The following is a 17,350-nucleotide window of genomic DNA, read 5'->3' as shown; positions in this document are numbered from 1 at the left end:
GAGATGGGACCATCTAGTTGCAGGAAAACAAGCTCAGGGTTCCCACTGATTCTACATTATGGTGAGTTGTTAATTATTTTATTATATATTATGATAATAATAAAGTACACAATAAACGTAAAATGCTTGAATCACCCCAAAACCATCCCCACCTCCCCCACAGTCCATGGAAAAAATGATCCTCCATGAAACCACTCCCTTGTGTCAAAAAGGTTGGGGTATACTGTTTTGGTGGAGTCCATAGGATTTTCTATATTTTCATGCACAAATATACACACACACAAACTAAAGAGAGTTTTACTTCTTCCTTTCCCATTTGGACACCTTTTATTTCAGTTTCTTGACTAACTGTCCTGGCAAGAACCTCCAGTACAATGCTGAATACAAGTGGTAGAAGCAGATATCCCTGTTTTTCATAAGATGTCCTTTATCAGGTTGAGGCAGTTCCCTTCTACTTCTAGGTTGTGGAGTGTACCCCAGATTTGGGAGTATAAATTGGCACCTTTTTTCTGGAAAACAACTTGGTAATACATGTCAAGAAGTTTCAGAATTTAAAAACTTCGGTCTATCAATTCAATTCTTATTGATCTATTTAAGGAAATAATCAAATGTTAAAAAAAAAAAAAAAGTTAACCAATAAGGACATTAAGAATGGAAGGAAATCTGGTTTTAGTATGTATGACCCACTGCACTGACTGCTAGGATTGATGCAACAGCTGCTCATTATGTAAGACTTTTATCCTCAATACTTCATTCCTAACCAAACCAGTAATTAGGAATTGATTAGGACTTTTCCTAGTATATGAAGCCTCTGCTTTAGCTAAAGGCATATGAATAGTGGCAGGTACCTGCTAGAATATCCAAGCATAAAGCTTCAATAGAAGGAACTATAATGAAATGTCCAAAGGAACTTAAATACACAAAATGGAGGAATAAAATATAGTTCAGGCTACATTTCACCCAAGTGACATCATGCCATTACAAAAGCATTTTATTAAATAAGACAAGAAAAGCAGCAGAACCTTCATTTGGTAATAATCACATAGATGTGAGAAAAGAGACACTAGAGGAAAATATAGACAAATGATGATAGTGATAGTATCTGGGTCAACTTCTTTTCTCCTTTATACTTTGTTTTTCAAATATACGACAAATATTTATTTTATAATCAAGCAAACAAAACCTACACATTAACATTCTTCTTTCTCCTCTTCTGCCCCATCCCAAAAAAGATACTAACTCTACATAGTAACAGTACTACACCAGAAGGGTAGAATCCTAAAACTATGAATCCCTGACCCTATATCTTAATTGTAAATTTCACATAAAATTCCAGATAAAAGTAAAATGTAGAACGGAGACTATTTTGTAAGTTTTATCTTTTACATAACATAATGGATAACACAATATAGGTAACCCCCACTATAAAAGAAAAAAAAGTAACTTATGAGTGACTTTCAACCCTGCCTTAAATGTGCTGCTGGAAGCCCCACTGTTACAGGAACATTTTATTTTCAATTAAAAAAACCCTGCAAGTTCATTTCTCTTTTTAGGAGGCGAAAAAAAAGATAACACAGTTTACAGTTGCTAAGAACAGACTCCTTAGCAAAGCTCCCTGACTTATTTGGTATGTTCCACAGTGAGTTATTACTTAAGTTTTTTCACTTCTTTTGAAACTTAACACCTTCAACTTAAATTCCAACAATTACACATTAACTAACAATAAAGAAAAATCTCCAGGCAGAAACAGGTTTGTCATTCATATATAAGTTTGATTCAGTTCTAGCAGTGTTTGCAGATTCTTCTGGTTCCAGAGACTAGGTTGAGTTAGGGACCAGATTTTGTTTGTTTAATATCCCCAGTATTCAGATGGGCATTATTCAATGTTAAGATAATGAAAATGTTCTGTAACTTCACTGTCCAAAATGTAGTCTGTAGCTACATGTAGCTACAGAGCACTTGGAACATGAACAGTGCAGTTAAGAAACTAAACTTTTGATTTTATTTAATACTAATTAACTTAAACAGCTACATGTGGCTAGTGGCTACTGCATTGGCCAGCCCAGATCTATCTAGAACCTAGCACAATAAACATTTGTGGTAAGAAAGAATGAACAAATCAATGTTGCTTTCTTCTCAAACCTCAGGAGATATCAGCAGTTCTAAACTGCGGGAATATAAATTCGGGCCTAGAAAAACACAAGATAAATAATTCGGAAGCTAGGTATTCTTTAGGGGATATGCCAGTCTTCCATTGTCTTGTAAAAACAAGTCATGACAACTAATAACTAGAATGCCCTCCACTATACCTATCCAAACTGCACCCTTTAACATTCTACCTATTCCATAGAACCTTCCAAACTCTCCATTTCATTCATTCACTTACTCAAAATTTAATGATAATCAACTGTGGGCTGCACACAATGAACACAAAGAATAAAATTCAGTCCCTGCTCTCAGAAATACAGTAAGAATAAGATATGAAAATATGACAAGTTATATGAAAATACAAGTTATGGCTGGGATGCGGTAGTTCACGCCTGTAATCCTAGCACTTTGGGAGGCCGAGGTGGGTGGATCACGTGAGGTCAATAGTTCAAAACCAGCCTGGCCAACATGGTGAAACCCCGTCTCTACTAAAAAGAGAAAAAAATTAGCTGGGCGTGGTGGTAGACGTCTGTAATCCCAGCTACTCGGGGGGCTGAGACAGGAGAATCACTTGAACCTGGGAGGCAGAGGTTGCAGTAAGCCAAGATTATATCACTGCACTCCAGCCTGGGTGACAGAGCGAGATTCCGTCTCAAAACAAAAACAAAACAAAGCAAAAATACAAGTTATATGAAAGTACCATTACAGAATTATGTATGACATGCAATTCAAGTATATGGGAGCACCTAACACTGTTTGTGAATCAGAGACTACAGAGGAAGTGACATGTGAGGACTTCTTCCCTGGACCAAACAGTGACATGTTGCCACAAGCATTTACTATAGAATACTGTCTCCTGATTTTTAGGAAAATTCCACAGTAGAGTGCTCTAATTCCCTCATTATAAAGACAGTAATATTCCAAGTATTATAGCTAAATTAATTAGGGGATAGTAATTATAATACTGATGTTTGGGTGTCCAGAATACCATGTTAAGTACCAAAACACTGTTTTGTTAAGTAGGAAGGTTTTATGTGAAATTCACAGTTAAGGTATAAGGTCACAGATTCATAGTTTTAGGATTCACAGATTCATAGTTTTAGGATTCTACCCCTCTGTGTAGTACTGTTACTAAGCAGAGTTGGTACCTTTTTGGGGGTGGGGCAGAAGAAGAGAAAGAAGAATGTTAATGTGTAGGTCTTATCAGTAGAAACTGGTACATTTCAGTTGACGAATTTTTTAAATCTGAACACTGAAATATTTACATCTTGAAATAAAGATCAATGACTCAAGTTTTTACTTTATACAGCATAAAAGTCTTCTCTATCAAGAGAATTTTTTTTTTTTTTTTTTTTTTTGAGACACAGTCTCACTCTGTCGCCCAGGCTGGAATGCAGTGGCACGATCTCGGCTCACTGCAACCTCTGCCTCCCGGGTTCAAGCAATTCTCCTGCCTCAGCCTCCGTAGTAGCTGGGATTACACGCACGTGTCCCCACACCCAGCTAGCCTCTTGGCCAGGCTGGTCTGGAACTCCTGACCTCAGGTGATCCACCCACCTCAGCCTCCCAAAGTGCTGGGATTACAGGTGTGAGCCACCATGCCCAGCCTACCCAGAGAATTGTAAACAGCACTAAAATGTTTAATATTTAACTAAATATTATTTTGCTCATTCAGAAAGTATTCTTCTATAACTTTATAATCCTCAGTGAAAGGAAAAAAGTAACAAAGAAAAGCTTATATCGCAAATTAATTCTCTTTTATTTTCAGCAAATGCATCTCCATTCACAATCTGTTACAATAAAAACACTCTGAACAGTTCAAAGACTTTTTGAACAGTGAAATATGAACATAAATACTGAAACTAATGTAAGTAACTGCATCCCACTCTCCTTCCATACATGAAGAAACTGAGTATCTAGAAGAACAGGAAAAGCTCTCTGATCCCAAAACCCCACCTTGCTAACAATAAAAGATTTAAAAAATCAGACAAAAAGGTTCAAAGGTCCCTTCAAAGTGATTAAAAGAGATGAAACTACATGAAGATGAAAGAGTTAGGAGGAAATTTCAGAATCAGTTTATCCCCTGTCCATTCCCCCAGTTAGTTTAGAAAAAGTTTCTTCAGGCCAGGTGTAACAACTGACACCTATAGTGCCAGCACTAAGGGAGGCCAAGGCAGGAGGATCAATTGAGCCCAGGAGTTTGAGGCCGGCCTGGGGAACACGACAAGCCTCATCTCTACAAATCACATTTTTAAAAATTAGCCAGGCATGCTGTCATGCGCCTGTGGTCCCAGCTGCTTGGGAGGCTGAGGCATCGCCTGGGGTCAAGTCTGCAGTGAGCCCTGATTGCATGCCACTGCACTCTAGCTTGGGTGACAGAATGAGACCCTGTCTCAAAGAAAAAACAAAACAAAACAAACGACAACAACAACAACAAAAAAAAAAAAACAAGAAAAAGCTTCTTCAGCATCTGTTTCTGCACAAAAATATACCCATGACTCGGTGATACCACTTAACCCTCGGTTTCTTAAGAATAATTCCTTCTTTAAGATGAAATAAAATTTCACTTTTGGCAGGGCACGGGGGCTCAAGCCTGTAATGCAAGCACTTTGGGAGGCCGAGGCAGGCAGATCACTTGAGGTCAGGAGTTCCAGACCAGCCTGGCCAACATAGCGAAACCCCGTCTCTACTAAAAACATGAAAATTAAAAATTAGATGAGTGTAGTGACACACACCTGTAATCCTGGCTACTTGGAAGGCTGAGGCACGAGAATAGCTTGAATCTGAGAGGCAGAGATTGCAATGAGCTGAGACCGTGCCACTGCACTCTAGCCTGGGCAACAGAGCAAGACTTGGGTCACAAAAAAAACAAAAAAAATTTTTTTTTTACTTTCAATAATTAATTGAAATTAATAACCTTCAGGATTAACTTTTTCTCATTTTTAAGTAAAGCCAAGTTTTAAGAAAATATATTTATGATGTTTTCTTTTTTTTTTTTTTTAAGACACAGAGTCTCGCTCTGTTGCTTAGGCTGGAGTGCAATGGTACAATCTCGGCTCACTGCAACCTCCACCTCCTGGGTTCAAACAATTCTCCTGCTTCAACCTCCTGAGTAGCTGGGACTATAGGCATGCACCACCATGCCTGGCTAATTTTTGTATTTTTAGTTGAGGTGGGTTTCACCATGTTGGCCAGGCTGGTCTCGAACAACTCCTGACCTCAGTCGAGTGATCCCCCTACCTCGGCTTTCCCCAAGTGCTGGGATTACAGGCATGAGCCACTCACTGTGCGGGGCATTTATGATGTTTCTCTTACACAACTAATAGCTTAGTTAGTTTTAACAATGCAAATGTTTATATTTTTAAAAGTTAATATTTTTACTTGATTTTTGTATTGTTTCTAATTTTCATATTTACATTAAGTCTAAACTTTTACTTTTTAATGTTTATACATTCCAATATACTCATTTTAGACTAGCCCATAACATTTAACCAGTGTTATTGAACTGTCTTTATGCTCTAACTAGACAATTAAAATTAGTTTAATACCACACAGCATGGCAATCACAATTAGTGTAATGTCATACAGCTAGCGTGGTCAGGATTAGACTTCAAATCTAGTTCTCTTTTCAGAAAATATGTTGCTTCATCATAGTTTCCAACAAAATTGTTAGATTCATTTAAGAAAGAATTATGTTTTAAATTTTATAACTTCTCACATACACTAATGCATTTAACTAATTCCAGGTACCTACATGTAACTTCTCACACAGGAAAACACATTCTTATTTATCATGACTCAGAGAATTACAAACAGGATTATGGTAGGAAGAAAGATGAAGGGTGCAAATAACATGAAAATCTATGATTTCTGAAGTGCAGTGCTGGCACTGAGGAGAAATAAAACTACAAACAAAGCAAAAAAGGCTCAGGGAATTTATAACCTGATAAAGAAAATAAATTATGACCATAATTATAATACCAGGAAGACTATTACTATATTCACAGATAGGACTGTTTAAGTATTAAAGTATAAATAGGATTATTTTAAAAAAATAGAGCTCATGGCCGGGTGCGGTGGCTCAAGCCTGTAATCCCAGCACTTTGGGAGGCTGAGACGGGCGGATCACGAGGTCAGGAGATCGAGACCATCCGGGCTAACACAGTGAAACCCCGTCTCTACTAAAAAATACAAAAAACTAGCGGGGCGAGGTGGCGGGCGCCTGTGGTCCCAGCTACTCGGGAGGCTGAGGCAGGAGAATGGCATAAACACGGGAGGCGGAGCTTGCAGTGAGCTGAGATCCGGCCACTGCACTCCAGCCTGGGCGACAGAGCGAGACTCCGTCTCAAAAAAAAAAATAGAGCTCATATATTCATTCAGCAATTAGTCATTCAGCACATTCTATAGTCCAGCCACTGAGCTAGGTAGGAGGCACAACAGTGAAGAAAACAGGTATGGTTCCCATCTATCTGTACAGAAACAAGTAATAAACCATTACAATTATTCCCACTTACTATGAAATATTAAATTGTCTGTGTCTATACGTAGTGGAAAGTGGGAAGACTGATAAGGTAAGGCCTCACTAATGAATAAAGCAACATTCAGGCTGAGACCTCAGGCGTGAAAAATTAGCCTTTCAAATTGTGCATGCGTGCATGTGTGAATGAGTGTGTGAGTATGTGTGTGTCTGTGAAGCCTGGTGGGCAATCAAAATGGCATAGATGGGATTGGAGAAGCAGGCAGGGAGGTGATCTCACAGATCAAAAAAGCAGGATGGCCCAGGTATGCTGGAGGAAAAGCAAATATACTAATTTAGCTAGAGCATGAGGTTAATGCAAAACAAACAGCACTGCATGATACGTTCACGTTTAAAAGTCTTAATTCTTACCATGATAGATAATGTTTCCCTTTTATGGATGAAGGGATAACAGACTCAAAAGGGCTAAAAGCCTTACTAATAAGCCCACACCACTAATGCACTCAGTCTCAAGACCCAGATATTCTAATTCAAGTCACACCAGTACCCCTTCTACCACACAATAAGTAGTAATGAAAAATAAAGTTAAAAAGACAAACCAGGGTAAAAGGCAGGCTGAGAAATGCAAGCTTTACTAGGGACAAAAAGTAACAGAAGTGACATCAATTAAAAAGATGATTCTGAACTCCATATTATACTTTCAAACAGTTCCTTTATGCAAAATAACTACCATGTAGTTTATCAATCATTTTGAATTGTGTCCCCCAGAAGAGTGAGAGAGAGAGAGAGAGAGAGAGAGACAGAGAGAGAGAGACTGTGTGTGTGTAGCTGGGGAAGACAGAGGCTAAGTACCATGTTCAATCAGAATATTACTACTTTAATCTTTTTCTTTACATTTTTAGAGACAAGGTCTTGCTCTGTCACCCAGATTGGAGTGCAGGGTGCAATCACAGTTCACTGAAGCCTCCATCTCCTGCACTCGAGATCCTCCTGCCTCAGCCTCCTGAGTAAATGGAACCACAGGCATGCACCACCGTGCAGTGCTAATTTTCTGATTTTTTTTTTTTTGTAGAGATGGGCTCTCGTTATGTTGCCCAGGCTGGTCTTGAACTCCTGGGCTCAAGTGCACCTCACACCCTGGACTCACAAAATGGCTTACAGATGTGCAACACCGTGTCTGTTTTATGTTAGATTTAGTTTGAAAACAAGTTTTGCTGTTGCAAACCTCAGAATATAGTCAGTAAACTTTGGTTCTGCAATCTCATAAAGATTTAAATATAAGATTTATATAAAGATCCTATATTTACATCTTAAATATAAGATTTAATATAAGATTTTATAAAGATTTAAATGTAAAATCTAAGATGTAAAACATACCAGCAGTAGAGCACTGCTTTCACCCATCATATGCCCTATAATAAGCAGGCTAATTTTTTGTCAGCTTCTCTGCTAAATAATAACTATACATATATACATACGCCACTATAGATTATTAAAGGCAATTTCAAGTACGATTTTTGCCTCCACACTTTCAGAAATAATACATATGCCTACCATAAAGTTTCCTTGTATGTTAAGGCATTTGTAACTAAAAATGTAGAGTAAAAATACTACTACTACGAACTGGTTTTTCAACTACTAAAAAATGAACTCTAAAAACTATATACTGATGTCAAAAAAAACACATATTACTAGTGAATACTTTACGTGTAATATTGGCAAATACCCTTTACAAAGTTTACTCAAAAACCACTAAAGTAAATCAATCAATTCTTCAACTCTACCAAACTTAAAAATATAGTTTCACATTAGAGCAATAGTATCTAATTACTCAAATAGTCAAATCTATAAATAAAATTTGCAAGTTAGCAATATTAATCATGAATACAAAGAATTAGTTATTTAAATATGCGCACATACCTTTGTCCTTCTTGAAATCCAAAGCATCTTCTTTATCAGTCACTATTTCCTTCATATTGATAATACTCTGATGGGTAAGCTGCCGGAGAATTTTAATTTCTCGAATTGCTGTAATTGGAAAGCCTTCCTTTTCATTATCCAGACGTACTTTTTTTAAGGCTACCATTTCTCCTATTAAGGAATTTAATAAAATCAGGTTATCAGCTGACAAAAGCAGATGACATTTTTCTTAACTTTAAATGTATTTTAATTTAATTCTGTTCTTACTTCTCAAAAATACAACCCACAAAATATGTTTGTTTCCAATATACCAAATAATATTTATAGTTCAAAAAATTAAGTCTGTCATTAAACAAATTATGCAATATTTATATAAACCAGGGAATACTACACAACTGTTAAAAATGAGCTAAGTCCAAATATATTATGCTCCCCATTTATATATTCAGTGAAAAAAGAAGGATGCTTTTACATTCACTTGGGAAAAAAGAAAAAGAAAACAGAAAGATGCTAGGCCGGATGCGGTAGCTCACTTCTGTAATCCCAGCACTTTGGGAGGCTGAGGACGACAGGTCACGAGGTCAGGAGTTCAAGACCAACCTGGCCAACATAGTGAAACCCCAACTCTACTAAAAACACAAAAAATTAGCTGGGCGCCTGTAACCTCAGCAACTTGGGTGGCTGAGGCAGGAGAATCACTTGAACCTGGGAGGTAGAGGGTGCAGTGGGCGGAGATCACACCACTGCACTTCAGCCTGGGCGATGGTGCAAGACTCCGCCTCAAAAAAGATGATGCTGAAGACTGGGTATATCACACTGTCATTTTTTTTTTAAAGTGAACAAGCGAAAGACAAATATAGCCCATATGCTTATGTATGCATAAAATTTCTCTGAATAGAGAAAAACTCTATCAGTGAAAAAAATATGCTCAGACATATTACTTGCCCAAACCTGGCCAGTTACCTAGTAGTAAAACTGGAATTCAAAATCCAGTTACTTGCCTCAAAAATATACGTTCTTCCCCACTACACTAAATTGTCACGTAATTTAGGTATGAGTCAGCTTTGTATCAGAAATGATCCAAATAGAAAATGAAATATACACACATACACAAAGTCTATTATAAGAAAAAATTCACTATAATAAAGGTTTATTCATTCCACTTCTTTGGAGAAAAAAATGTTCTTACAAATTTTCTAAAAGAAGGAGGTGTATTCTTTTAATCATTACAACTTATTATATTAATTTTAATGGAATGCCTTCTATATTGTGTATGAGTCCTGGTTTTACTTAACAGTTTTAAAAGTTGTAATTTAATGTTTTTGATAACACATCATTATAAATACCAATTATTACTCTATGAAGTAATTGCCCTCAGTAGTTTCTAACCATAAAGTCATCTCCCATATACTATATGGCCTCAAATAGCTGTACTGTTTTAATCTATTGGTTTCTTTCTTTGAGACAGAGTCTCGCTCTGTTGCCCAGACCGGAGTGCAGTGGCGCAATCTCGGCTTGCTGCAACCTCTACCTCCAGGGTTCAAGCAATTCTCCTGCCTGAGCCTCCCAAGTAGCTGGGATTATAGGTGCCCGCCACCACACCCGGCTAATTTGTGTGTTTTTATTTTATTTTATTATTTTCTGAGGTGGAGTCCCGCTCTGTCGTTCAGGCTGGAATGCAGTGGCACGATCTCAGTTCACTACAATCTCCACCCCCTGGGTTCCAGCCTCAGCCTCCCGAGTAGCTGGGTTTACAGGCATGTGACACTATGCCCGGGTAACTTTTGTGTCTTCGGTAGAGACAGGGTTTCTTCATGTTGGCCAGGCTGGTCTTGAACTCCTGGCCTTAGGTGATCTCCCTGCCTCAGCCTCCCAAAGTGCTGGGATTATAGGCATGAGCAACCATGCCCAGTCTATTGGTTTATTTCAATAAGCAGTTATGAGTAAAGAAAGATAAAATACTAGCTCTACGCATTATTAAGTAAAATACATAGCTTCTGACACAGCTACTTTTTGCTTCTCCTGTGAAGCCTTTTAAAACTTTCTCTGAGTTCCTGATTATGTTATGAAAGATTAAGCTGCTAAAATTGACCTCCAAGGATAGTTACTGCAGGAAAAAAATTGAAGGCTAAATGAAAGTGTTGTGTAAGGCTTATGACAAAAAAAAATTTACTAGTAAGATTAATTCAGGTTAAGATACCTTTCCCTCTGATTAATAACAGTGTAAGAATTATTCACCATAAAAGAGGAAAGAAAAACTAAATCCTACCATACAGTATATCACAAGTACTAAAAGAACACTTTTTAAAATATACACATATACAGACTCACTTACATGTACTCATATCTTACAAAATGCATATATAGAATAAAATTAAAAACAAGATGAAACAAAAGCACAATAAATTTGAATTTTTTTGGAAAATTTCCAAAGCTAAACATTAGAAGACAAACACAAACTAAGTACATTCCGTAGGCCCAAAAGATCCCCAGAACTTGGCATTCTTACCAGTGTCTTTATCCCTGGCTTTGTAAACTTGTCCGTAAGTACCTTCTCCAATAATTCCGATGATATCAAATTTATCCACGCAGCGTTTTCCCCAGTCAATATCTTTTTCTTTGATTTCACCATAGCGAGGCCCACATATTCTATCAAATATAGTTCTAAAGTTTTTATATACAATCAAGCAAATTGAATAAACTGTCTAATAACTTAATATGTACTCGCCACCCAATTGTATATTCTTTATTCTTCCCTACTCTTGCAGTAGTTATCATCATCTATCCAAAACAAGTAACACTGATTTGGTACTGTAAGTTATCATAAAAATTGAGGTATCATTTCTATATACTGACTCTTCTTCTGTAGACAAGTATTTAAACTGAGAAAAAAAGTAGTAGAGCTTGTATGAAGGGTTTTCAAAACTAAAATGTAATTTTTCAATGAGTAGATGAAACCAACACTAGTAAGAGTTAAAATTCTCTAACCAATCTCCAGGGAGTTTTATTTTTCATCCATTAACAATATACATAATCTACTTTTAAAAAACAAGAGTTTGATAAAGAATGTTAACAAAAATCTAACTATAAAACTTATTGACAAATTTAGACTTATGGCTGGATGAAATCATCTGAAAAACACCAAAAAAAAAGATTTTTCAGTCTAAGAGAGTACAAAAGGTATTAATATAACCAACTCTCATGAATCCACATTTAAGCAGATACAGACGGATAGGTAGGACAAAAATCTTAACATTCTTCAAAAAGATACATAATTTTGTAGTATTTTAATATTATAGTAAATCACAGAAATTCACGTAAAAGAATAAAATTACAGTGCTCAAGAAGAGAGTATTTTTTGGCTTTTTTTTTTTTTTAAACAGGGTCTTGCTTTGTCGTCCAGGCTGGAGTACAGTAGCACACGATCATAGCTCATTACAGCCCTGACCTCTTCGGCTCTGGTGATACTCCTGCCTTAGCCTCCTGAGTAGCTGGGACCACAGGCATGCACCACTACACCGGGCTTTTTTCTTTCTTTCTTTTTTTTTTTTTTTTTTTTTTTTTTTGTAGAGATGGGGTTTCCCTATGTTGCTCCGGCTGGCATCAAACTCCTGGACTCAAGTGATTCTCCCATCTTGGCCTCCCAAAGTGCTGGGATTACAGGCATGAGCCACTGTGCCCGGTCAGTTTAGAAAATGACCTCAAACACACACACTACGCACTACCTCAACTGCAATTATAAAATCAGATCTAACTTAAAGTCTTCACTGTCCCTTGGTTAGGAAGTTGAAAAAAAAAAAAAAAAAGGCATCAGTGTTGCCCGCCTTTAACTGATTAACAGGTTTTAAGAGAAACAGGTCTCTCCAGGCACTTACTTGAAGCTAATTTAGGATACAAATTTCAAACCACCTTCTACTTCATCTCTTGCAAAACAAAGAATATATCTGTTTATGGGAGAAAATGGAGCTAAAAGCAAAGGTAGCAGCTTGCCCATTACTAATTTTATTTGGGCTCACTAAATGCTGACTTCTACTCTGCCCAATTTCAGTGTTTCTGTGTTATTTCAATCTCTTAATAACAGAAAGTACCTTAAACAAATACAATACCCCAGGAAATTAATACATTACAAATTACGAAGGAAAATTAAATTTGGTTTTATTAGTCATTGTGAATAGGAATGCAAGCAATTATGAATTTTTTCAAAACTGTAATAGAATTCATATATTTAAGTTGAAAGAATAAGTCCATTTTTTATTTTAAACCTTAATTTAGTGTTTTATGAACTTCTGATGACCCAGAATCAATGCTGGTCAATTTAAGAGCAGGTAGAAAGCAAGCACATACTTAGGCCTCCTTTTACTATGTAATTGTGTTGCTGTTTTCTTTTCCTCTGGACTCTTTGAGAGATCATCTCCTCCTGGTAGCTCAGGGGGCAGCGGTAAATCAGCAAGAAGACATCGGAGTTTCTTTTCTACTTCTTTCTTTACTGCTTTTACTGAAATATTTCCTCGTAAGCTAAAAGTGAAAGAAGTCAGACAAATAAAACAAAAATTTTGTTAAGTAATAAAAATGTGCTTATGTCTTACATTTAAGTAGCAATAGTCATGAATATTCAACAATATTTCACATTATAAGACTATTGTCTGAGTTTCTTTCCAGCTAAAGTAATACACTATACTCAACTATAAAACACAATATTTGGGGTAAAAATGATACAGAATTAGGTAAAAACTAAGGATATCTGTATAAAGTAGGAACTTTCATGATAATTTTGTATCAATATTGATTCATTGTTAACTAATGTACCACACTGATGTAAGATATTAACGGTAAGGAAACTGGGTACAGGGTACTCAGAGTCCCTGTAGTATCTTCATAATTTTTCTATAAATATAAGACTGTCATAAAAATAAAGTTTATTTTTTAAAACAATACAGAATTAACTATAAAACTGTACATTAAAATTGAAAATCCACTAAACATGCTTTGCATAAAAAGTCAGTTTTGCAAAGCATTTCTTTTTTTTTTTTTTTTGAGATGGAGTCTCACGGTCGCCCAGGCTGGAGTGCAGTGGCGGGATCTTGGCTCACTGCAACCTCCACCTCCTGGGTTCAAGCGATTCTCTTGTCTCAGCCTCCCAAATAGCTGGGACTACAGGTGCCTGTCACCACACCCAGCTAATTTTTGTATTTTTAGTAGAGACGGGGTTTCACCATGTTGGCCAGACTGGTCTTGAACTCCCGAGCTCAAGTGATCTGCCTGCCTTGGCCTCACAACAACCAGCTGCAAAGCACTTACTTTGATTCTGGTAGAGACACAAAAGATATTTTAATGTAATAAACAAATGAAAGCACACAATAATATTTATCTTGCCCATTTAAATGTCCACAAACAACAGCTAATTCAGCTTTGACCCTTTTCGGGGTTAATTTTTCTAAACTGGACAATGATTCTTCTAATTTTTTTAAGATTCCAGCCTACTAGAATTACAGCTGAAATGTAAACTCCGTTAGCTTTGTACTTTTTATGAATGCATAAAGAGCTCTGAGTTTTAAAGTATATCTTAACTTGGCAATTTATTTTAAATTTCCCTGATATGACAAAGTATGTCATCTAACATAATGTGACATGTTGAAAGAGAATCTCATAATGATAATAAAAATTAGGACTTCACATACTTTCATAGCAGTTGAGTCCCATAGTGAAAAAATTTATTGCAACTACACTGCTGTGATCAGAAATTACTGAAGATATTATTATCAACGTAAATAATTTAATTGTAATTATCCTCCTATTCATGTTGAACAATAATACTGTAAAACAAATGAATCCTTTAATACCACTTGATAAAAACAACTTAATAATATCATCTGATAAAAACGACTTAATAATCATAGTAAATGTATGTCCTGTGTTACTCACTGAAAGGTTCTTTAACAGAGAAAAAACATGCTTTAAAAGAAACTGGTTTGTAGTTTTGTTTTGTTTCTTTCAGATGGAGTCTTGCTCTGTTGCCCAGGCTGGAGTGCAGTGGCACAATCTCAGCTCCCTGCAACCTGCGTCTTCCGAGTTCAAGCAATTCTCCTGCCTCAGCCTCCCGAGTAGCTGGGACTACAGGCACGCATCACCATGCCCGGCTAATTTTTTTGTATTTCTAGTAGAGATAGGGTTTCACCATGTTGGCCAGGCTGGTCTTGTACTCCCGACCTCAGATGATCCAAAAGAACTGCCTCGGCCTCCCAGAGAGCTGGGATTATAGGCGTGAGCCATCATGCCAGGCCTGTAGTTTTAATTTTAAAATAATGTATCACACAGCCGACTTCTCAATTTTCCTCTCCCTCCATTCAGCAAATATTGATTATGAGCTTCCATGTGCTAGGTATTTTGTAAGGCATTGGAAATTTAACAACAAACACTTTAAGCTATAGTTTCTTTCAAAAAAGAGCTTACAGTCTGGAAGACAGGTAGGAAGTAGGATAAAGTGTTATACAAACAGATTCCTAGAGTAATGTAGTAGCTAAGGGTAGCTAAATCAGGTCTGAAATACAGTAAAGGCTTCTTTCTAGAAAAGGTATCACCTGAACACCAACTGAAAATAGACCTATTTAGAATAACTTATTTGAAAACTATAGTTTCTAACTTGTAATGAGGCTTTAGTCAAGAGTTCTTATTTGAAGATTCAAATCAACATTTCTGAAAGGAAAAAACTAAAGTTTTAATTTCAGTTATAATTTAAAACTTAAAAAACTATCTATATTAAATGTCAGTATATTAACTATCAAATATTACTTTCCAAGAATATTACATACTTTAAAACATTTTTATTGAATATTTGCAATAATCAAATAGAAAATGTGTTTTTTAAAAACACTTCCATACACCACAGCAACAAAAATAAAATGCCTTAAAAAGAAATACACACATGCAACAGAAAAGAAAAAAAAATCTGACTGAACAACATAAAATTAGATCTGAACGAATGAAAAGAAACCATGTTTTAATATGGGAAACTAATATTATAAAGCTGTCTCCAAATTATGACTCTATTACATTTAATAGAGTTCCCAAAAAAATCCAAGAAAGTTTTTTTTTTTTAAATACAACTTGACAACCTGACTGATTATAAAATTTGTCTAAGAATAAAGGCAAAAGAACTGCCAAGAAATTTCTGAAAAAGAGAAATTAAGTAGGATTTGCCCTGTCAAGCTATTCAAAGATCTAGAACTAGAAGCCAAAGGCTGGCTGAAGTCAAAGGATATATATTATTCAGTCTCTCTAATGTTTTATTAAGAACTATGAATTGTGAGTAATTTTAAATCCAAAGATTTACATAATATTCAGGTTCTAGGCTTCCTCTTTTAAAAAAGCAAAAGTTCTAAGACAAGCTTAAATTCTTGTAGAGCAACACTGATGTTGCAGCCCAACAGCAGAGCTATTTACTCATCACAAATTTACTTCATCCCCTTCATTTTTATATTACTGTTTGCCCCTAAAATAGAAATTTGAGTTTGGGAGCCAATATACCATGTATCTAAAGACATTACAATGGTAAGATACTGACAAATAAAATATGTTAAAGAAAAGAAAGTAGAGAAACAGATATATGTAAGAATTTTTATATATGGAAATTAGTGAGATGAATTATACAATAAACGGTACTGGTAACAACACTGGGTTGGGGGAGTAAAGAATCAGAACACTTCTTTACACTATAACCAAAAGCAAACTTCTATGAGATCTGACTTAACCTTTTTAAATTTTATAAACCTAGAAGTCTTAAAGAAAAGTGAATAGATTTGACTAGATAAAAAAGGAAAACATTCATATAACCAAAAGCAAAACAAATGTCAAAGATAAGCAATAGATTCAGAGAGGCAAAGGTCAACATCTCTAATATAACAACTAAAAACCAATTTGAAAAAGGGAAACAACTTTAAGGAAAAGCCAGCACAGAATACAAGCAAGCAATTCACCAGAAAAATAATAAATAACCAATAAATGTTCTAGAAAATACCATACCTTATTATCAGAAAAATGCAAAATTAAATAATTACATATTTTAAAGAGTGCCAAAATTGACACTATCCAAAACTGTTAAGGCAATTTCATACATCTGGGTGCATAAATTGGTATACAGCCTTATTAACATATAATTTGGCAGTTTCTATCAAATTTTTAATGTGTGTACTTTGACATGTTAACTATCCTATAAAAATTACCTAAATATACATAAAATATTAACATATAAGGAGAGTTTAATAGCAAATAATTATAAACCTAAGTATCCATTAATCAACAGAAGAACACGATACATCCATTCCTGTAATAAGAATATTGGGCCCATCTATACCAACATGGAAAGATCTCCAACACATTAAATGAAAAAGCAAGTCAAGGAACATTATCCATGGTATGATCGTAAAGAGCAAACACATTCAAAAGCTAGCAGAAGGCAAGAAATAACTAAGATCAGAGCAGAACTGAAGGAGATAGAGACACAAAAAACCCTCCAAAAAATCAATGAATCCAGGAGTTGGTTTTTTGAAAAGATCAACAAAATTGACAGACCGCTAGCAAGGCTAATAAAGAAGAAAAGAGAGAGGAATCAAATAGACGCAATAAAAAATGATAAAGGGGATATCACCACCGACCCCACAGAAATACAAACTACCATCAGAGAATACTATAAACACCTCTACGCAAATCAACTAGAAAATCTAGAAGAAATGGATAATTTCCTGGACACGTACACTCTCCCAAGACTAAACCAGGAAGAAGTTGAATCCCTGAATAGACCAATAGCAG

At 35.9% G+C, this 17,350-nt stretch overlaps 1 protein-coding gene across 3 annotated transcripts in view; it reads right to left on the bottom strand.

Moving 5' to 3' along the window:
* Nucleotides 1-17,350, bottom strand: part of CDK13 (cyclin dependent kinase 13) — a 140,715-nt gene that overhangs the window by 85,368 nt on the left and 37,997 nt on the right. For all 3 annotated transcript variants that reach the window (XM_023226503.1, XM_023226502.1, XM_023226501.2), the window contains exons 3-5: nt 12,890-13,060; nt 11,055-11,194; nt 8,546-8,716 (exon numbers count right to left, since the gene is read on the bottom strand). In XM_023226503.1, coding sequence (XP_023082271.1) covers nt 8,546-8,716; nt 11,055-11,194; nt 12,890-13,060 — 482 coding nt within the window. The remainder of the gene's footprint in view (nt 1-8,545; nt 8,717-11,054; nt 11,195-12,889; nt 13,061-17,350) is intronic.

Source organism: Piliocolobus tephrosceles, chromosome 8 (assembly GCF_002776525.5).
Source record: "Piliocolobus tephrosceles isolate RC106 chromosome 8, ASM277652v3, whole genome shotgun sequence".
Taxonomy (NCBI): domain Eukaryota; kingdom Metazoa; phylum Chordata; class Mammalia; order Primates; family Cercopithecidae; genus Piliocolobus; species Piliocolobus tephrosceles.
The sequence above is the reverse complement of the archived record's forward strand: the minus strand, read 5'-3'. Positions and strand labels throughout refer to the sequence as shown.